General features: G+C 47.4%; 1 protein-coding gene and 1 non-coding gene across 2 annotated transcripts in view; both read left to right on the top strand.

Annotated features, from left to right (window-relative positions):
- mybbp1a (MYB binding protein (P160) 1a) overlaps positions 1–22,102 on the top strand; it is a 107,039-nt gene that overhangs the window by 59,907 nt on the left and 25,030 nt on the right. The window contains exons 16-22 of the mRNA XM_038813653.1: positions 1,781–1,879; positions 2,919–3,101; positions 4,404–4,577; positions 11,706–11,863; positions 12,632–12,766; positions 16,358–16,472; positions 21,769–21,900. Coding sequence (XP_038669581.1) covers positions 1,781–1,879; positions 2,919–3,101; positions 4,404–4,577; positions 11,706–11,863; positions 12,632–12,766; positions 16,358–16,472; positions 21,769–21,900 — 996 coding nt within the window. The remainder of the gene's footprint in view (positions 1–1,780; positions 1,880–2,918; positions 3,102–4,403; positions 4,578–11,705; positions 11,864–12,631; positions 12,767–16,357; positions 16,473–21,768; positions 21,901–22,102) is intronic.
- Positions 10,609–10,745, top strand: LOC119975307. The gene has a single exon (XR_005462724.1). It is a non-coding gene; the product is annotated as a small nucleolar RNA SNORA50 (small nucleolar RNA).

The following is a 22,102-nucleotide window of genomic DNA, read 5'->3' as shown; positions in this document are numbered from 1 at the left end:
TTATCCGTGTTTGATGTGAAGCCATGAGACTTCATGGGGCCTGGAACCGATTGTTGAGGACTCCTAGGGCAACCCCCTCCCGACTGTGCCGCCACCTCTCCTGGATTCGTTCTGCCAGTGGGACAGCACATACCCAGGGATAGTGATAGTGTGGCTATCTGTTATTTGTAAGGTAAGATTCTGTGAGTATGACTATGCCAGGCTGTATGTGACACAGGTGTCCCAATTTGTAATATTTCAAAACAAGCCTGCCCAGTTATTTGAGAGAGATTGAAGCAACACAGGTAATGTCAAGAAGGTCTTCAGCAGTGGAGACTGGCTGAAGGCTACTGTCTCCCTCTCTCTTTGGGAGTAAGTGTGTTGCCCAGTTTGAGAAGCCAACTATAAGATATCTAGCAGCAAGTCGAGATCTGATAATAATTGTAACGTCTTCTATATCTGACTTATACCTCAAGGACAATCAAAAGATACTTAACTGTATATTCCTTCATTGGTCTGTAACTCCCCTAACTGCTGATACCTGTGTGCACGGATGTGTGTGTGTGTCCGAATGACTGCATGAGGGCCAAGTGCGTTTTTGTTGCTTTTTTTGGGGGGGGTTTGTGCCTCAAATTTATTAGCCGAGGCATAGAGATTAAGACCAGGGAGGTTATGGTGGAACTGTATAAAACGTTGGTTAGACCACAGCTAGAGTCACATTATAGGAGGGATGTGATGGCACTGGAAAGGGTGCAGAGGGAATTTACCAGGATGTTGCCTGGACGAGAGAGTGTTAGCTATGAAGAGAGATTGGATAGATTTGGATTGTTTTCCTTGGAGCAGAGGAGGCTGAGGGAGGGACATGATTGAGATGTATAAAATTATGAGGAGCATAGATAGAGTAGACAGGAAGAAACTTTTCCCCTTTGTGGAGGGGTCAATGACCATGGGGCATAGATTTACTGTAAGGGGCAGAAGGTTTAGAGGGGATGTGAGGGGAAACATTTTTACCCAGAGGGTGGTGGGAGTTTGGAACTCGCTGCCTGAAAGGGTGGTGGAGGTAGAGACCCTCATAACATTTAAGAAGTATTTAGATGCGCAGTTGTGATCCCAAGGGCAACTGCTGGAAAATGGAATTAGAATGGTTAGGTGGTTGTTTTTGACTCCTCCAGAGGCGAAGGGCCTTTTCTGTGTTGTATGATTCTATGATTCTAAACCTGGTTTGATGGGCTCCTTATTGCTCGCAGCTTAAATAGCTAAATACATTCTGATTTGGAAAAGATATCCTCGTGAAAAAGAAACTTAAAACTTTGTTGTTAATAGAGGGGAGCCAACTCACCCTTTCTCACCTGGTCATAGCACTTATTCCGCTGGTGACATTCCCCAGCCCAAGTTAATAGAAACGGCTTGGTAAATAAACTGTCAAAGCAGTACAGTGGCACAGTGATTATCACTGTTGCCTCACAGCGCTGAGGTCCCAGGTTCGATCCCGGCACATTCTCCCCATGTCTGCATGGATTTCGCACCCACAACCCAAAAGATGTGCAAGTTAGGTGGATTGGCCACGCTGCTGTATTTTCTATGTTCTATGTACATTGCACCTTAATTGGAAAAAGTGAATTGGGTTCTCTAAATTTTAAAAAGATAAAAAAGTAAATAAGCTGTCACTTTCCAGCATGGGGTGATTGTGTGTGGGATTGAGCGCTGTTGGTATGCCCTCGTTCTTAATGAGATTTGTGAGGCTAAAGCCAGACTCCCTTAAATCTCTGAAATGGCTCTAAAGTTGTCTTCTTTTGAACAGGTCTTCAAACCAGAATCTGAAGGTGGTGAAGAAAGTGCAGTGATAGTGACTGAAGAGCTGGATGGAATGAACGTGGACAAACAGCCACCTGGAGACGAGGTTAACCCTTCATTTTAAACTTTGCCTGTGGCATTGCTCGGGTTTTAAAAATGGTCATCTGCGCTGCATTTTTAAAACAAAAATTCTGACTCTTGTTTTTTTAAGATTAGATTTTAATCTCAATGCCACGTTGACCCCTTCCACTGCTGCTCACCGTTCCTTGCTGAGAATCATCTGCTGCAGATGGGCAGCCAGTGAATGCACACCAGTGAGCTCTAATGTTTCTTGGTGATGTATAGGTCTTCCTGAGGCAGTGGCTGTGACCAGAGTGGCACATTACTGTCTGTGTGAGATCCACCTTCAATGATGAGCAGAAACGGAACAACTCACCAGCTCTTACACCTTGCTTGTTCTGATTCCCAGTTTTAATGCTGTCACGGACCTACCGCTGTGAGCTGTTAAAATTATTATTTTTGGTGTCTTCTCACTGTGCAGGTGCCTATCGGATCCATGGTGATTGTGACTTTCGGATACTTCACCCAAGCATTCCTATGTCAGCAAACTGTTGCCTGTAGGGAGCAGTGCACCTAAGCCCAAACCTGTCATATACTGGCATTTGCAGCAAATCATCTCTGTCATTGGGAACCTTGGCTGAAATTGTATCCCACCTGCTCTCCCTGCATCACCTCGCTTAAACTGCAACACTTTTATTTTTCAGCCCAGGTAATCCAGTGCAGAACTGGAGCTGACTTCTATAGCTTCGGTGGGACATAGCACTCTGCAGCTCATTTGCACAAGGCCATTGGTTGGAGCTTGTAATTTACAGAGAAAAACAAGGGACAGGAAAAGAGCTTGTCGTCTATTTCTCCTGTTTGTTTAGTTGGGATGCCCAGTGTAGGAGGATATGAAATCCCCTAACCACTAGGTACCATATAGCATCCTGGGAGAGGTGACATATTTTGCAAAATGTATTACTGCATTATTAAAGCGAGTATAAATACTGACTCGATGCATCTTGCAGTCTTTTTTGACCAGAATCTGACCCCATGTGTAATCCAGATGCCTGTGAGGACTCACCATGTATCTATTACTTTCCTAGATGGAAGGGGAGAGTGACAGTGATGAATCAGAGGAGGAGGAGGGGGATGATGCTGATGACGAAGAGGACGATGAAGACGATGACGATGAAATTGGTAGTGAGGAGGAAGTTGGAGAGGAGGAGGCTGTAGATGATGACTTCCGCATGGAACTCATGAAGGTTCTGCAGACAGGACATGCAATAGTAAGTTTTGATCTTGGCGAGAGGGTGAATCACAGATCAGGGCCGGGATTCTCCCCTACCCGGCGGGGCGGGGGGTCCCGGCGTGATGGAGCGGCGTGGACCACTCCGGCGTCGGGCAGCCCCAAAGGACGGCCTTTGGCGCCACGCCAGCCGGGGCCGAAGTGACTTCGCCGCGCATGCGCCGGAGCGTCAGTGGCTGCTGACGTCATCCCCGCACATGCGCAGGGGAGGGGGTCACTTCAGCCTCCGCCATGGTGAAGACCATGGCGAAGGCGGAAGGAAAAGAGTGCCCCCACAGCACAGGCCCGCCCGCCTATCGGTGGGCCCCGATCGCGGGCCAGGCCACCGTGGGGGCACCTCCTCGGGGCCAGATCGCCCCGCCCCCCAGGACCCTGGAGCCCGCCCGTGCCGCCGGAGAATCGCCGGGGGGGGGGGGAGGGCCGGCACGCAGCGATTCCCGCCCCCGCCGAATCTCTGGTGGCGGAGAATTCGGGACACGGCGAGGGCGGGGTTGACGCCGGTCCCTGGCGATTCTCCGACCCATCCCGCCCCAGGTTTTTGGTATATTTCTATATAGGTACAGTGAGAACCATTCTGACCTCTTAGAAGATAAGTGCTTCATGTTTTAGTAATGGAAATTAAAAACACAAATCTGCTCAAAACTGTACAAATCCACACCCCTCTCCATTAAACTTGCATGGAAATATTTAGAGAAAGGAAAGAACTTGCATTTATATCGCGCCTTTCAATTCTTCAGAGTTCCCCAAAGTGCTTTCCAGCCAATGACATATTGAAATGTAGTCACTATTTTGCAGCAACAAATGGTGCGGAGCAGGGTATCGCAAGTAGCAATGTGATATTGATTGAGAAATAAATACTTGTCAGCTCTCCTTGGAAAGCTGTCCTGCTCTTCAAATAGTTCCAGGGAATCTTTTACTACCATTTTAGACGCCAATAAAGCCTCAGTTAATGTTACATCTGAAAGACAGCACCTCCAACATGACAACTGCAAATTGTCCAACCCTAGAACAAGGTTTTGAGCTCATGACCATGTGATTCTGAGGGGTGAATGTTTCCACTGAGTTAAGCTAACATTGGTGCTGTATATAATGGCCGATACCGGTGTCTTTTCTACTTTCAGCTGAGTGCCTGCACAACACATCTGATAGCAATGTGGTCGGTTTCATCGTGAGCTGGATCAAAAATAGTTGTGTTCCTAATTGCTGAATCTCACCCAGGGGAAGCTTTTGAAATTGAAGCTACAGCTTTGTTCATTGTGCATGTCTCTGTGTTCCTCCACAGTCCAAGGAAGGGGTGAGCAGCGATGAGGACGAGGCGGATGATGAGGCGATGATGGCATTGGACAAGAACATCTCAGCCCTCTTTGCTGAACGCAGGAAGCGTCTCCAAGCCAAGAAAGATCAGACGGCAAAGTTAAGGAAAGAGAAGGCCCTGCGGACAGATTTTAAAATGAAGGTATGTGGGCACGTGCAGAGGGCAGCTGGCAAACAATGCGGTAGCAGCAGAAGGAACCTGCTTTGGATTAAACATTGAAGAGGAGCAGGATTAAAAATAAAATAAATAGCCATTTTCAGGATTTTCTCATTTTTTGGGATCGCTGTGGGGCTGAAAACATTTCTTTTTTTAAAAATATATTTATTCAAATTTTCAACCACTTTCAACAAAACACACCAAACAGAAAAAGGAATAAAGCACAAAACAAGCAAAAATTATACATGGGATTTCCAACAAAATACAATAACCTCCATTTAACAAATAAACACGCCAGTAAGGAAAACGCCCCACTCAAATCTAAACAAAAAAGAAAAAACAACCCCCCCCCCGGCCCCTCCTGGGTTGCTGCTGCTGTTGACCTCCACCTAATGTTCCGCGAGAAAGTCTAGGAACGGTTTCTACTGCCTGGAGAACTCCTGCACAGACCCTTGCAAGGCAAACTTTATCTTTTCCAGCTTGATGAACCCTGCCATGTCATTAATCCAAGCTTCCCCGCTTGGGGGCTTCGCATCCCTCCACATTAGTAGGATCCTCCGCCGGGCTACCAGAGACGCAAAGGCCAGAACACCGGCCTCTTTCGCCTCCTGCACTCCCAGCTCATCCGATACCTCGAATAATGCTATCCCCCAGCTCGGCTTGACCCGGGTGTTCACCACTTTGGACATAGTCCTCGCAAAGCCCCTCCAGAACCCCTCCAGCGCTGGGCACGTCCAGAACACATGGGCGTGATTTGCTGGACTCCCCGAGCACCTCACACACCTGTCCTCCACCCCAAAAAACCTACTCATCCTCGCCCCCGTCATATGCGCCCTATGAACAACTTTGAACTGTATTCGGCTGAGCCTGGTGCAAGAGGAGGAGGAATTAACCCTACTCAGGGCATCAGCCCACAGATCCTCATCCAGCCCCTCCCCAAGCTCCTCCTCCCACTTGCCCTTTAACTCCTCCACCGAGGCCTCCTCCACTTCCTGCAGTTCCTGATGGTTGCCGAGACCTTACCTTCTCCAACCCATACGCCCAAAATCATCCTGTCCTGAATCCTTTGTGCTGGGAGCAGCGAAAATTCCCTCGCCTGCCATCTCACAAACGCCCTCACTTGCATGGACCTAAAAGCATTCCCGGGAGGTAACCCAATTTTCTCCTCTAGCGCCCCTAGGCTTGCAAAAGTCCCATCGGTGAATAGGTCCTCCATTCTTTTAATGCTTGTCCGATGCCAGCTCAGAAACCCCCCATCCATCCTACCCGGAACGAACCTGTGGTTCTCTCGTATCGGGGACCAGACCGAGGCCCCCATCTCGCCCCTATGTCGCCTCCACTGCCCCCAGATCTTCAGAGTCGCTGCCACCACCGGACTCATGGTGTACCTTGTCGGCAGGAGCGGCAACGGTGCCGTCACCAGCGCCCCCAGACTTGTACCCACACAAGACGCCACCTCTAGCCTCTTCCTCGCCACCCCCTCTCCCTCCACTACCTACTTACGGATCATCGCCACATTAGCTGCCCAATAATAACCACATAGATTCGGCAACGCCAGCCCCCCTCTGTCCCTGCTGCACTCCTAAAACACCCTCTTCACCCTCGGGGTCTTATTCGCCCATACGAATCCCATAATGCTCCTGCTTACCCGTTTTAAAAAAAGCCTTCGGGATTAGGATGGGCAGGCACTGGAACAGGAACCTCGGGAGGACCATAATCTTGACCGACTGCACCCTACCCGCCAAGGAGAGTGGCAGCATATCCCATCTCTTGAAATCTTCCTCCATCTGTTCCAGCAACCATGCCAAATTGAGCTTATGCAGGGCCCCCCCCAGTTCCTAGCTGCCTGGATCCCCAGGTATCGAAAGCTCCTCTCCACCCTCTTCAGTGGTAGCTCGCCTATCCCCCTTCCCTGGTCCCCGCATGCACCACAAAGAGCTCACTCTTCCTCACGTTGAGTTTATACCCCGAAAAGTCCCCAAGGATCCGCATAACCTCCACCATCCCCACCACTGGGTCTGCAACATATAACAGCAGGTCATCGGCATATAACCTCCTCTTCTCTCTCTCTCTCTCTCTTTTCTCCCCCCCCCCCCCCCCCCCCCCCCCCCCCCCCCCCCCCCCCCCCCCCCCCCCGCGGACCAATCCCCTCCAGTTCCTAGACTCCCTCAGTGCCATAGCCAGTGCAAACAACAAGGGGGATAAGGGACACCCTTGCCTCTTCCCGCGGCACAACCTAAATGACTCCGACCTACGCCGGTTCGTAGCCACACTGGCCACTGGGGCCCTATATAACAGCCTGACCCACCTTATGAACCCTTCCCTGAACCCAAACCTCCTAAGCACTGCCCAGCGATACTCCCACTCCATCCGATCGAAGGCCATGGCCGCCACTACCTCCGCATCCCCCTCCACCGAGGGCATCATGATCACATTTAAGAGCCTCCGCACATTCGTGTTTAACTGCCTGCCCTTCACAAACCCCGTCCGGTCCTCATGAATCACCCCCGGGACACAGTCCTCAATCCTCGTAGCCAGAACCTTTGCCAATAACTTAGCGTCTACATCGAGGAGCGAAATCGGCTTATACGATCCACATTGCAATGGATCCTTGTCCCGCTTCAAAATCAGCGAGATCAGTGCCCGGGACACTGTCGGGAGCAGGGTTCCCTCCTCCCTCGCCTCATTAATATTTCTCACCAGCAACGGGCCCAGCAGGTCCACATACTTTCTGTAAATTTCAACTGGGAACCCGTCCGGTCCCGGAGCCTTCCCCGCCTGCATGCTCCCCAATCCCTTAACCAGCACATCAAGCCAATCGGCCCCCAAACCAGCCACCTGCTCCTCCTCCACCCTCTGGAACCTCAGTTGATCCAAGAATCGCCGCATTCTCTCTTCTCTCTCTCTCTCTCTCTCGCTCTTGGTCTCTTCTCTCTCTCTCTCTCTCTCTCTCTCTCTCCCCCCTGGGGCTCAGACCTATACAGATCCCCATAGAAGTCCCTAAATACCTTGTTTATTCTCACCGCACTCCGCACCGTACTCCCCTCTCTATCTCTAATTCCACCAATCTCCCTCGCTGTCTCCCGCTTACGAAGCTGATGTGCCAGCATCCGGCTCGCCTTCTCTCCATACTCGTATACCGCCCCCTGCATTTTCCTCCACTGCGCCTCTGCTTTTCCCATGGTCAATAGATCAAATTCCATTTGGAGGTTTTGTTGTTCCCTAAGCAGCCCCTCCTCAGGGGCCTCTGCATAGCTCCTGTCCACCCTTAATATCTCCCCCACTAATCTCTGCCTCTCTCTCTTCTCCCTATGGGCCCTAATGGAAATTAGCTCTCCCCTAACCACCGCCTTCAAAGCCTCCCAGACTACCTCCACCTGCACCTCCCCATTATCGTTGGCCTCCATGTATCTTTGAATACACCCCCAGATCCGCCTGCACACCTCCTCATCTGCCAACAGTCCCACATCGAGGCACCATAACGGGCGCAGGTCCCTCTCCGCCCCCAGTTCCAGCTCCACCCAATGCGGGGCGTTGTCCGAGATGGCTATAGCCGAATATTCCATTCCCTCCACTTTCGGGATTAGTGCCCTACTCATTAAAAGAAATCTATCCGGGAATAGGCTTTATGGACGTGGGAGAAAAAAGAAAATTCTCTGGCCACCGGCGTGGCAGACCTCCACGGATCCACTCCCCCCATCTGGTCCATAAACCCCTTGAGCACCTTGGCCGCAGCCGGCCTCTTACCCGTCCTGGTCCTGGAATGGTCCAGTGCTGGGTCCAGCACCACGTTGAAGTCCCCCCCTCCCCCCCCATTATCAAGCTCCCTGCCTCCAGATCCGGGATCTGACTCAATATACGTTTCATATATCCGTCATCGTTAGGGTTAGGCAATTCGGGGCATAAAGGTATAAACGTTCACCAGTACCACCTGCGTCCCCTGCAACCTACCACTCACCATCACGTATCGACCTCCATTATCCGCCACAATATTCATCGCCTCAAACGACACCCGCTTCCCTACCAGTATCGCAAGACCACCGTCCAGCCATTCTGCTCCCCCCATTACGCTCCCGTAAGTCAGCTGACCCCGGCCATCCCGCCATTCCAACGACCCCCGTGTGGGAATCCCCCCGCCTCCCCCTGCCGATCAATATGCGCTCTCCTCCAGTACCACCCTTCCCCAGCCGTCAGGCCCCGCCCCTCCCTTCCTTAGCGTGGGAAAAAGCCCGCGCTTTCCATCAGAGCCGGCCCCGCCCCCAATGGCGCAGCTCCTTTTTCTGCGACCTCGCCCCAGCTCCCCGACCCCGGGCCTCCAAACCCCCCCTTCATCAGCGGGGACCTGCCCCTACAGTAACAGCGCCCACACTCACACAGCCCCACATAGAACATTACAGCGCAGTACGGGCCCTTCGGCCCTCGATGTTGCACCGACCTGTGAAACCATCTGAAGCCTATCTGACCTACACTATTCCATTTTCATCCATATGTCTATCACCCCTCAATTTAAAGCTATGTCCCCTCCTGTTGGTCATCACCATCCAAGGAAAAAGACTCTCACTGTCCACCCTATCTAACCCTCTGACTATCTTATATGTCTCTATTAAGTCTATTAGAGCTGGCCAGTGTGGAACCAGCCAGAGGAGAGAGCAGTGGTGTGGAGTACTGCTGTTGTATATATGTAATTGTAAATAAAGTTATTTCTTTTCGATTCTACAAACTCTTAAGGGTGGCACGGTAGCACAGTGGTTAGCACTGTTGCTTCACTGCACCAGTGTCCCAGATTTGATTCCCGGCTTTGGTCACTGTCTGTGCATAATCTGTACGTTCACCCTGTGTCTGTGTGGGTTTTCTCCGGGCCCTCCGGTTTCCCCCCACAAGTCCGAAAGACTTGCTTGTTAGGTGAATTGGACATTCTGAATTCTCCTTCAGTGTACCTAAACAGGCCCTGTAGTGTGGAGAGGGGGATTTTCACAGTAACTTCATTGCAGTGTTAATGTAAGCCTACTTGTGACACTTAGAAAGATTATTATAACTCGTGCTGGATTCTTCGTGGCCCTCACAAAACACACTTTCCTCTTTCCCAAAGTCCTGCAAGTTATTCATTTTTAAGTATTTATCCAATTTACTTTTTGAAAATCCCTCAGATAATACATTCCAAATCACAACAACTTGCTCTCCTCAAACCCCCCTCCTTTGTAGACCCCCACATTGAGAATTTCAATGCAAATTTGGTTGACTTTAATCTGTCCTGGTTTGCTTTGACCTGTAGTTTAAAATTTTCAAGCAGCTTACCACCCCTTGTAGCTGTTGTAACTTCCTCGATCCAGTTATCGTTTCTACAGTGCAGATCCTTCGAATGAGCACTCTACCCATTTACACTCCCCCATCCTATCCCTGTAACCCCATAACCTAACCTGCACATCTTTGGACTGTGGGAGGTAACTGGAACACCCAGAGGAAACACGGGAGAGATGCAGACACGGGAGAACATACAAACTCCACACAGATGGTCACCCAAGGTCGGAACTGAACCCGGGTCCATGGCGCTGTGAGGCAGCAGTGCTAACCAACGTGCCACAGGTTATCTGGAAATTTTGCATGGAGCCCTTTGAACCTGAAAGGGACAGGCCAGATTAATAACTATACTTGAGAAGTATACTCAGCTTCCTTGTGAGCAGTGCTTTAAAAAATCAAATGCCAGTTTACTGTAGATTCACAGTAAGCTAATGAAATACTTTGTTTTGAGTTTCTGATCTTGAAACATCTACCCTGATATCATGATTTCTGTTCAGGATGGCTGTCTTTAACCTTTTTTAAAAATGCTGAACCAACTTGGTAATAGTGCTTGATTGGCAGAGAGGCGCAATGCATCATTCTATCAACTGGTGGTGCTGTTGTATTAAATCCCATTTTGCCTCACTTCAATAACATTGTTTTTAAGATGTAAAAGTCCCCATTTGAAGTCCGTTCTCCCCTCTCCACGACTGACAACCATTCTGAAATTGCCTTGGTGATGCACTATCTTTGAACCTGTGCAGTTCTGATCCGTAACTTCACAGGCCAAGCAATAGTGCTAAAGCAAATGCTTGTTATAACTGGAGCTTCTCGGCATTTTAAACTGAGCAGCTCTTTTAAAAGCAAGTCACATACAGTCATCTAAATTTTCAAATGGCAAGTTAATCATTAAAATCCAGGAAAACAGTCATTGTTCAAAAAATAGACCTGCGAGATATAATCCTGGTGCGGTATACTTCTTAATGAACCCAGACTTTATTAACTTGAGGTAGACCTGTTGTGGGTTCCGTGACTCTGCTGCGTTTTTGTTTAACTCCACCCAAGAAACCTTTTGCTTTTACTCGTCATGCTGGCTGGTTGTATCAATTTCTTTTGGATCTTTGTTTGCGGTTCTGGAGTGTCACTAAATGTGGCAGTCGCTGCTGCTTTTCCTCTTCCTCCTGACTGCCAGGTGACAGGCTACCAAATGCAACAGGAAAACCTCTGTCAGGGTGGTAAAACTGTGGGTCACTGGTCCTGGAATTTCTCTACTGTCCCACCCTTTGGAAATACCAAGTCTCTGTGGGAGGCTGTAGTACAGTTCCATCACTCTAGCAGATCGAGCATTTGATAATGGGCATTGTATTTGCTGGAGATTGTAATGCATGATACAGTTGGTGAATAACACTACTGCAGGGCATTCCAACCCCAGGACGAAGATGGGGCGGCATGGTGACACAGTGGTTAACATCCGCACAGCATCAGAGACCTGGGTTCGATTCTGACCTCGGGTGACTATTGGAGTTTGCACGTTCTCCCCATGTTTGCATGGGTTTCCTCCGACAGTCCAAAGATGTGCAGGTTAGGTGGAGTTATGGGGTTTGGGCCTAGGTAGGGTGCTCTACCTACCTCCTAGAGACACAATCTATCTCAACAGGGTGAGCTGAAAGTCCCTTTCCCATTTTTCATATCCTTTTTATTTTGGTGGATAGTGCGTTTGAATGATTATTTTTATTGTGATAGGACTGTGCATTCTTGTCTCTGCGTTTCTAGGCTCATCTCCTTGGGGGTTCTGTTTGTGTGTTCTCACTGATTTCTCCTCCTGCTTTCCTTTAGGTTCTGGACCTCATCGAAGTGTTCCTTGCGAAGCAGCCTGAAAGTCCTCTTGTTTTTGACATTATTGAGCCCTTGATTGCAATAATTGAAGAAACCCTGAGTTCGCACTCAGACCAGCAGGCACAAGACTTCCTCCGCAAGACTGCAGACATTTTCAAGTCAGTGATTACATTCTCCTAATGACCTTGACAATCGTTTAGTTCTTTCTTTCTCCTCTATGCTGTTGTAGCAATTATGCTGTAGTAAGATCCTCTGGTGCTGTGACCTAAAAAGAGAGAGACGAATTGGGATTGTAAGCTGGTGATTTAAGATTGAACTGAATGGGGGCCAGTGACTGTCTGCGTTCTCTGAGAGCAACCTGGAATTTAACCCTAAATTTGTTTGTCTCTGTTACTTTGCCTGTATAGTCAAGGATGACTTGGCCATGAATAGAGTGGGAGTGTGGGGAGCAGGGATCCACTGCTGAAACACGCCTCACAACTGCTGCTACAAGTAGTCTTGGGTGCGCCCCTACAGCATTTTGACAATGACTTTGTTTCAGTTTGTTGGGGTTTGCAGGTCCTGGTGACCTGCTCCCATATGACGATATCACTATTAACAAACTTGAGGCTTGTTAATATAGGAGGCCTGGCCAGGAGTTTACCCCACTGTAATTCAGCGGTACTTCTTATTATTGGAACAGGATGTATATACACCATTCAGCTCATTGAGCCTGTTCCACACCTTAGCACTTCCTCTCTGCTGAAGCCTCTAAGACCACCAGAGCTCTACAAACTTGTTTCAGACAGTAGATTTAATTAACATGCCTGCTTTTTGCACTCCTCTATAACTTCGCAGTCAAGTCATCGCAACGTCCTTCTATTATCTATAATTTCCTTTGACATCCACTCCTTCCCCCTCCAAATGAAAGATCTGTTCTCCTGCAGGAATCAGCTATGCAAAGCTAAGCGTTACTGCCGAGACATCTCTGAGATGAAGGAGGACCTACACAAGTTGATGGAGCGATTGCTAAGTCGGGCCTGCAAGCAGTCAGACTCTACAGTGTCGCTTTACTGTTTCAGGTACAACAAGTGTTGGAGAAAAACTGCTCGAGTCAGGGTTTATGGGGGAGGTCAGGGTTTTCAAAGCAGGGTATGGGGCGGATGATTCGGGGGGTGGGATGAAGCTGTGTTATGTTAGCACACAGTTTTACACATTACTAATAAAGTGGATTTGCTTTTCATGTCAAGTCAATTAAAAAAAAAAAATAAAACTTACTTTAAATCTTTCCTGTGTATGGCTGCACAGCAAAGAAGATGTGCATTTATATAGCGACTTTCACTGCCTCTGGATATCCCAAAGCACTTTGCAACTAATTAAATATAGTTACAGTTGTAATGTAGGAAAGGCAACATTAATTTGCACACCACAATGGGATGTATCACCAGATCATCTGTTTTTGTGATGTTAGGTGAGGGATAAATATTGGCTACGACAAGGGGTGAACTCCCTGCTGTTTTACACTCCTATGAGAGGGCAGATCTTGGTTGGACAGTCTCACCTGGAAGGCAGCAACTCTTGACAGTGCAGTGCACACTCCGTGCAGCACAGACTTTGTGTACAAGCCTGCACCTGGATTTGAGTCCATGACCTTCTGCCGCAGTGATGTTAGTGTTCTTCTGAAATATGGCAAATCGAGTAGGAAAGATTGGTTTCCCGTTCGTGATGTGTTGGCTGTTTTCAGCAGGGTTGGTTATCGGACTGGCAATTGACCTCAGTACCTCTAGGTTAGGAATGGGGGCATTGGCTGGGGCTCCAGGTCCTGCTCTTTAATCAGTGAGCCATCATCCGGGATGCCGCTGTGAACAGCCTGCTGTTATGCACAGTTGAAGCACCTATGTGGTTAACAGGTTTATAGCATGGAAATAGGCCCTTTGACCCAACATGTCCATGCTGCCCAGATTTTAGCACTAAGCTAGCTTCAATTGCCCGCATTTGGCCCATATCCCTCTATAATCATCTTATCCATAAAACTGTCTGAATGCTTTTTAAACGACAAAATTGTACCCGCCTCTACTACTACCTCTGGCAGCTTGTTCCACACACTCCCCACCCTCTGTGTGAAAAAACTGCCCCTCTGGACCCTTATGTATCTCTCCCCTCTTACCTTCGATCTATGCTCTCTAGTTTTAGACTCCCTATCTTTGGGAAAAGATGTTGACTATCTACCTTATCTATGCCCCTCTTTATTTTATAGACCCTTATAAGTTCACCCCTAAGCCTCCTACACTCCATTCATCGCCCCACTGTCCCAATTGATCAAGATCCTGTCGCAATCCTAGAAAACCTTCCCAGTCTTGGTGCCATCTGCATACTTACTATGGAACTGTTTTCATGTAAATATGTCTACAGTAATAAAAAAGCAATAGAGATAATGTGTGATGTAGTTGGTCTCCTACACCGGGAAGTACACCATGTATTCAAGCCGTGGATCGAGGGTGGAGGTTAATGGGCCGTGTGTACCCTTCTGAAAGTCATATGTTCTGCACTTATTTGTATATTTCCATTATAAATGTACATATTTGCTGTTGTCCCTCCTCTGAATGGTGGCACTCAACTCTCTCCTTTAGTCTGCTCTCCATAACATAATCTGTTACATTTACGAAGTGGATAGCACTTTAACTTTTGAATCAGAAGGTTGTAAGTTCGGGTCTCGCTCTAGAGCTGGAGTACAAATCAAAACTGACATTTGAGTACAATACTGAGCAAATGCTGCATTGTCATTGGGCGGACATAAAAGATCCCATGGCACTCTGTTTAAGAGCAAGGCAATTCTTCTTGGAACCCTGGTTAATATATATCCCTCAACCCGCATCACTCTTACAGCTCATCCATCTCCGTAGTGTTTTTGGACTCTTGCTGTGTGCACTTTGGTTGCCGCATTTGCTTTCAAAGCAACAGGAATTACACTATCAAAGTACCTTATTGGCTTTGAGGCATGATGAGACATTCTGAGGATATGACAATTCTGGCTGGATGTGTTCCTGGAGATGTCAATGCATGACTCTCCTTGCTCCCAGTTCCTCCCCTACAATCTCTCATTGATCATCCAACATGTCCATCATTTGAAGCTCCTCCATCCCATCTCAAATTGGAATGTAAACTGTCCAGCTAAGCAAACAGCCTCTTCTTTTCCAATACCAGTGTTTTTGTACATAATAAACAAAAATGTTCAAAGATAATTATTCTTCTTAAATCCCCCTATGATTTGTTTCCCTGGGATTGGTTCCAGCAGTGTACCGGAGATTAATCTTCAATTCCTGGAGACTCCTGGGCAATCCTGGAGGGTTGGCAACTCTAACAGCACGGTAGCATTGTGGATAGCACAATCGCTTCACAGCTCCAGGGTCCCAGGTTCGATTCCGGCTTGGGTCACTGTCTGTGCGGAGTCTGCACATCCTCCCCATGTGTGCGTGGGTTTCCTCCGGGTGCTCCGGTTTTCTCCCACAGTCCAAAGATGTGCAGGTTAGGTGGATTGGCCATGATAAATTGCCCTTAGTGTCCAAAATTGCCCTTAGTGTTGGGTGGGGTTACTGGGTTATGGTGGAGGTGTTGACCTTGGGTAGGGTGCTCTTTCCAAGAGCCGGTGCAGACTCGATGGGCTGAATGGCCTCCTTCTGCACTGTAAATTCTATGAAAAAACTGTTCTGGCTTGAGACAATTGCCCTTAGTGTCCAAAATTGCCCTTAGTGTTGGGTGGGGTTACTGGGTTATGGGGATAGGGTAGAGGTGTTAACCTTAGGTAGGGTGCTCTTTCCAGGAGCCGGTGCAGACTCGATGGGCCGAATGGCCTCCTTCTGCACTGTAGATTCGATGAACAAGCTCGGTAGAAAGTCGTCTCTTCGTTTACCAAAGAGTTGAGAGCTGTTTTGTTTGCTTTATTTTATGAAACTAAATGAGGGGAATCCAAAAGTAATTTCTGCTCTGTAGCATTGTCCAATTCAGTTAATCAGTTCAAAGCACTGAACGGTTTCTATATCTACAGAAAGGTCCCAGAGTTATGGTGGGTTGAGCTGAATTATACTTGGCAATGTGTGTGCTCTGCACACCTTGCCTTAAAAAAGCCTGGCTGCTTTCAGACATGTACCAATATGTGCCAAAAGCGAAATACTGGAAATCTGAAATCAAAATAGAAAATGCTGGAAAAACATCTGTGAAGAGAGAGAAACCATTAATGTTTCGAATCTGAAACCACTTCAGAGCTCTGACGAAGAGTCGTACAGACTCGAGAAGTTAACTCTGTTCCTCTCTCCACAGATGCTGCCAGAGTTTTTCCAGCATTTTCTGTTTATATCCCAAAAATATGAACTTGTGAACTCACCACTGATCGTGACTATTATTACACTCTCTTCCTCCCCTCCCCTCTCTCTCTCTCTCTCTCTCTCTCTCTCTCTCTCTCTCTCTCTCTCTCTCTCTCTCTCTTCTCCTCCCCCCCCCCCCCCCCCCCCCCCCAAAAAATAATGAAAGCCTAGAACTGGGTTTTCTGGATTTGGATTTCCAGGGTTGGCAGTGACATTTAATTTCTTGGTTCATTCGTTGGCGATGAGAATGTTGAAATGAGGCGGTTTCAAGTGGCTGGCATTGTTCCTAATCTCATTTTCTATGTTCGGCAGTGGAATGCTTTACCTCTTCAGAGTTCTGAAAGGAAGTCCGACTGAACCTGCAGCAGCTAGCACAGCCAAAGAGGAGGACGAGCAAGAGCTGAGTTTGCAAACTGTAACTGGGCAGGTATGTGGATCAGACTGGGCAGTGATGAGATGGAGGACCAAGTTAGTAACCTGCGACATTGTAATGATGACTGCAGTGAGTGAGTGCCGTAACACTGGGCACAAACAATAGAAATCCATTGAGGATTCTACACGTGGTTGTTTACTTGCTTTTTAAAAAATGATTTGCGCAGAAGAAGCAAGACTGCTTATTTAGTTTCAAAGAAATAACTCTGCTCATTAAGATGAGGGGTCAAGTGTTGTCGAAAGAAAGTGTTTCCACTCTTGTGCCCAAAATTGGCATATGAACTAGGAGCAGGATTAGGCAATTCAGCCCCTTGAGCCCCTCCACCATGCAATACGACCATGACTGATCACATCTTGGCCTCAACTTCTCTTTCCTACCGGCCTCAACTCTACTTTCCTACCGTTCTCCATAACCCTTCAACCCATTACTAATTTAAAATCTGTCTGTCTCCTTAAATTTACTCTATGTCGTGGCATCCACCGCACTCTGGGGTAGTGAATTCCACAGACTCACAAACCTTTGAGAGAAGTCATTTCTACTCATCTTTTAAATCTGCTACCTCTTATCCTAAAAGTATGACTTTCGTTCTGGATTGCCCCACAAGAGGGAACCTCTGCTCGACATCTACTTTGTCAATACCTTTTGTTATCTTATATACCTCAAGTAGCTCTCCTCTCATTCTTCTAAATTGGAGAGTATCGGCCTAAACTGTTCAATCTCTCTTCATTAAACAAGCCCCTCATCTCTGGAATCAATCTAGTGAACCTCCTCAGAACCCCAATGCAACTACATCCCTCCTCAAGTAAGGGGATCAAAACTGTGCACAGTACTCCAGGTGCATCTCACCAATACCTTGTACAGTTGCAGCAACATTTCCCTACTTTTATACTCTATTTCTTTAGCCATAAATGCCAAAATTCAATTTGCCTTATTAACTGCTGTTCTTGCATTCTATTTTTTTGCGATTCATGCACAAGGACATCCAGCTCCCTCTGTACCGAAGCACTCTGAGGCTTTGCTCCATTTAGATAATGTTGCCTTTCCATTTTTCTGACCAAAATGGACAACCTTTCACTTATCCACATTAAACTCCCATCTGCCAAATTTTGGCCACTCACATATCTTTTCCAGATCTATTTTTAAATTCCTTATTCCCTCATTGGAACTTACTACCCCGCCTATTTTAGTGTCATCTGCAAATTTGGCTGCAGTATCTTCTATCCCTGTTCAATGTCATTAATATAGATTGTAAATAGTTGGGACCTGAGTACTGAACCCTGTACACCCACTAGTTACATCTTGCCAACCAGAAAAGGACCCATTTATCCTGAATGCCTTCTGTCAATTAACCAGTCCTCTTAAATTACCCCAAGCCTCATGTGACCTTACCGTGTGCATTAACCTTCTGTGCAGCACCTTATCAAATGTCTTCTGGAAGTCCAGATATCCTACATCTACAGGATCCCCATTATCCACAGGATTGGTGCGCAGCACGGTAGCATGGTGGTTAGCATAAATGCTTCACAGCTCCAGGGTCCCAGGTTCGATTCCCGGCTGGGTCACTGTCTGTGCGGAGTCTGCACGTCCTCCCCGTGTGTGCGTGGGTTTCCTCCGGGTGCTCCGGTTTCCTCCCACAGTCCAAAGATGTGCGGGTTAGGTGGATTGGCCATGCTAAATTGCCCTTAGTGTCCTAAAAAGTAAGGTTAAGGTGGGGGGGGTTGTTGGGTTACGGGTATAGGGTGGATATGTGGGTTTGAGTAGGGTGATCATCGCTCGGCACAACATCGAGGGCCGAAGGGCCTGTTCTGTGCTGTACTGTTCTATGTTCTATCTTCGTAGACCTCTTGCAAATTAGTCAAACATGATTTACCCTTCATAAAACCCATGCTGACTGATGGATTGTATTTTGACTTTCTAAATGACTTGTTACTTCCTTAATAATGGATTCTAGGGCAGCACGGTGGTGCAGTGGTTAGCACAGCTGCCTCACGGCGCCGAGGTCCCAGGTTCAATCCCGGCTCTGGGTCACTGGCTGTGTGGAGTTTGCACGACATTCTCCCCGTGTTTGCGTGGGTTTCGCCCCCACAACCCAAAGATGTGCAGGGTAGGTGAATTGTCTACGCTAAATTGCCCCTTATTTGAAAAAACTGAATTGGATACTCTAAATTTTAAAAAAAATAATGGATTCTAACAGTTTCCCACCGACAGATGTTAAACAAACTGGTTTCCTACTTTCTGTCTCGTTCTCCCTGTATCTGTGTGGGTTCCACCGGGCTCTCCAGTTTCTTCCCGCAAGTCTCAAAAGACATGCTGCTAGGTAATTTGGACAGTTTGAATTCACCCTCCGTGTACTCGAACAGGTGCCGGAATGTGGCGACTAGGGGCTTTTCACGTAACTTCATTGCAGTGTTAATGTAAGCCTACTTGTGACAATAAAGATTATTATTATTATTGAATAAGGACATTAGCAATCCACTAAAGAGCACTTCTTCCAATCCACTGGAATCTTTCCCGCATCAAGGGAATTTTGGAATATTACAACCAATGGATACAGTCTCTGCTGCCACTTCCTTTAAGATCCAGGATGTAGGCCATCAGGCCCTTCAGACTTGTCAGCCTTCAATCCCAATAGTTTGTTCAGTACTTTTTCCTTTCTATTACCTCTGCATGACCAGGTACCGTGTAACAGAAAGAGGAAGCCTCAGTTCAAATAAAATCCCATTGAACCTCTGTGTTTGTGTGTGTGTGTGGTGTATGTGTGTGTATATGAATGATTCCTTCACTCAACTGCAGCCTCATTGCCTCACCAGTGCAGCCGTATCTGGCCCCCGTGGCTCCCCTGACACGTTATGCTGCAGTTAATGGAAAGAAGAAGCTTTCTTGCCAGTTCTGGGTGTGTTCAAGGTGCCTTGCAGGTGAAAGGACAGTGCACAAAATTACTGTACTATCAGTTCCTCCAAATTGGTATTTAATAATAATTTAATCCAAGACCCCAACTTCCAGACAAAAATATAAAGTGTTGGTGTTGAATCAGAGAATCGTATCCCTACAATGCAGACAGAAGCCATTCGGCCCATCGAGTCTGCATCAACTCTTCGAAAGACCACCCTACCTATGCCCAATCCCCGTAGTCCAACCCAACCTTTGGACACTTGGGGGAAATTTAGCATGGTCAATCCACCTAACCTGCACATCCTTGAATTATGGGAAGAAACCGGAGCACCTAGCGGAAACCCACGCAAACACAGGGAGAACGTGAAAACTCCACACAGTCACCCAAGGTCAGAATTGAACCTGGGTCCCTGCCGCTGTGAGGCAGCAATCGTAACGATTGTCCCACCGTACCGCCTTCAATATAGGATTTCAATATAGGGCTGATAAATGTCGCAAATAGTCAGATAATTATTATTCTCTTGCACGTATTCCCCTTCTTACCCCCCCCCCCCCCCCCCCCCCCAGTCCCTCTCTCAGTGACTGACTGTCCAGAATACAAACACTGATCGCTCTCAAAGTTAAATCTCACGAGGGTATTTATTGTCCATGGCCAAACTATTTGTTCTCTTTGACCCCCTTCTCCCTATTTATTTCTTCCATCCTCCCTATAGCCTGCCACAGTCGCTATTTTCCAAATCTCTTTTGTTTCATTGTGCAACCCTCAGGCTTTGCCTTGTCATTTTCTCTGATCAATCCTGTTGGGATCCATCCATGGGCACTTGCCATGCTCCTTCTCAATAAGGAACTGCTGACTGTTAGCGCCACGATACTCTCGAATTTGATGTAGTTCAGCTTTTAATTCTCATCCTTTACTGTAAATATATCTAACTTATAATTGTCCCCGCACTATCAAAACAAATGTTTAATATAGCCTGTAATTTTCATTCCACAGCTGCCTGCCTGTACAGATGCCAGCTGTATGGTTTTCAAGTGTTGAAATGCTCTGTTGTTCTATTTATTTTGGACAGGCTCGGACTACACACCGGCGGTGTGTGTTTGCCTTCAGACCCGTGTCAGCCTGGATAGAGTCTGACAGCAGGCTGATTTAGTCATGGTGTCTGCTTTTTTTTTGCCAAATGATTGTTGTGCATTTAATTTGGGGCCTGATTATGCAGTGACTGTTTAAGTTTTTTTCTTCCCAAGCGGCCAATCATTGAATGACTCCATTCCAGCCTGGGGTGATGACACAGCCTCTATCTCCCTCCAGCTTTTGGGGGGGGGAGGGGGGGGGGGGGGGGGTGGTTCAGTTAATACATTTGGTGGTGCTGAAGTGAATGCCAAATCTCACCACACAGACTGCAGTACATTTGTGACAGGTTCCTTCTGCAGTAAATGTGCAGCAATCAGCCCCTTTTGATATGCAGTAACGCACGCCCCTTAATGTAGATCTAAAGTTGTGGGACACAAAACAGAGATGGACGGGGACTAAATGTTCTGATTAACTTGAATTTGGGCTCAAAAGGCTAAGTCACGTTAAAATGACTGTGCTTTGGTGCTTCTGGCTTTTTTTGCTAATGAGAGAGGTGTGTAAGCTCTGCTGAGCTGATATTTCCCGCACAAGCAAACATTGTGAAATTTGACCCAAATCCTTTCGAAACGATGCAGCTCTGGCATTGTCTGGCTCACACCTGCCGTTCTGAGCAGATTGCACACCGGGGAGTTCGGAATACCCAGTCTGTTCCACGCATGAGTGGCCAGGCCTTCCTCGTGCTCTGTATTTCACTGCACATCGTTATCTTTAAATAGCAGAATGATTGATGGGTGAGCAATAAGCTCTACACACTTGCCACGCTTCCAATTGGTTTTGAGCCAATCAGAAGTCTCCCACCGGATGATTCTGGACATTGGGCTTGTCTCTCGTCCACCCCTCACCATCTGCTTCATTATGGGTGAGGAAGAAGACACTGGGCTCTGCATGGGGGGGGGGGGGGGGGGGGGGGGGAAACTATTACAGGGGAGGGGAAGTTGACTGCATCTCTGGGGGAGGGATGCGGTGTAGTCAATTGAAGATGAGGGCATATTGTCTATACTATTGTCAGTTAACTCAGCATCAGGCACAGGCACATTAGTGGGGGGAAGGGTAGAGATTATGCTGTGAATGAAATGGAGTGTTGGGGCAGAAGTGAAGTGAGCGCAATACAAGAACCTCAAACAATTAAACTTTCTACCCTCATTGGATGCATGACATAAAATGAGTTTATAAAAGATTAACTTGAATTTGCACCTTTCCTGTTTCCAGCAGTGGCGAATAATGCAGCAATATGATTCTATAATAGCAATTAAATCTTTTTTGTAGGTTGATTCACTCGGTAGCCTGGATATCGTCAGAGTGACTGAAATCTACAAGGAAGCGCTGTCTCTGTTTATGACCAAACGCAATTGTTCCCTCACCGGACCCATGTTCATCGATCTGTTCAGCCGTTTCCCAGTAAGTCTGCAAGGGAACTTGCCCAAGCACTTTAAAGCAGGTTTTAAACAAGCAGCTTTTCAAAATGCATCAAGAAGGAAATACCTGGGTATTATCTTCAGTGTTGTCTTCCTGTTCTTCTGATGAAAGAACCATGGGGTTCAGTTACACAGATGGAAATAGCCCACCAGCATCTCGTCTGACTACCCCTTGAGTTTGATGC

Source organism: Scyliorhinus canicula, chromosome 12, assembly GCF_902713615.1.
Source record: "Scyliorhinus canicula chromosome 12, sScyCan1.1, whole genome shotgun sequence".
In the NCBI taxonomy this organism is placed as follows: domain Eukaryota; kingdom Metazoa; phylum Chordata; class Chondrichthyes; order Carcharhiniformes; family Scyliorhinidae; genus Scyliorhinus; species Scyliorhinus canicula.
Note: the sequence above shows the minus strand (reverse complement) of the source record. Positions and strands in the feature narration are given on the sequence as shown.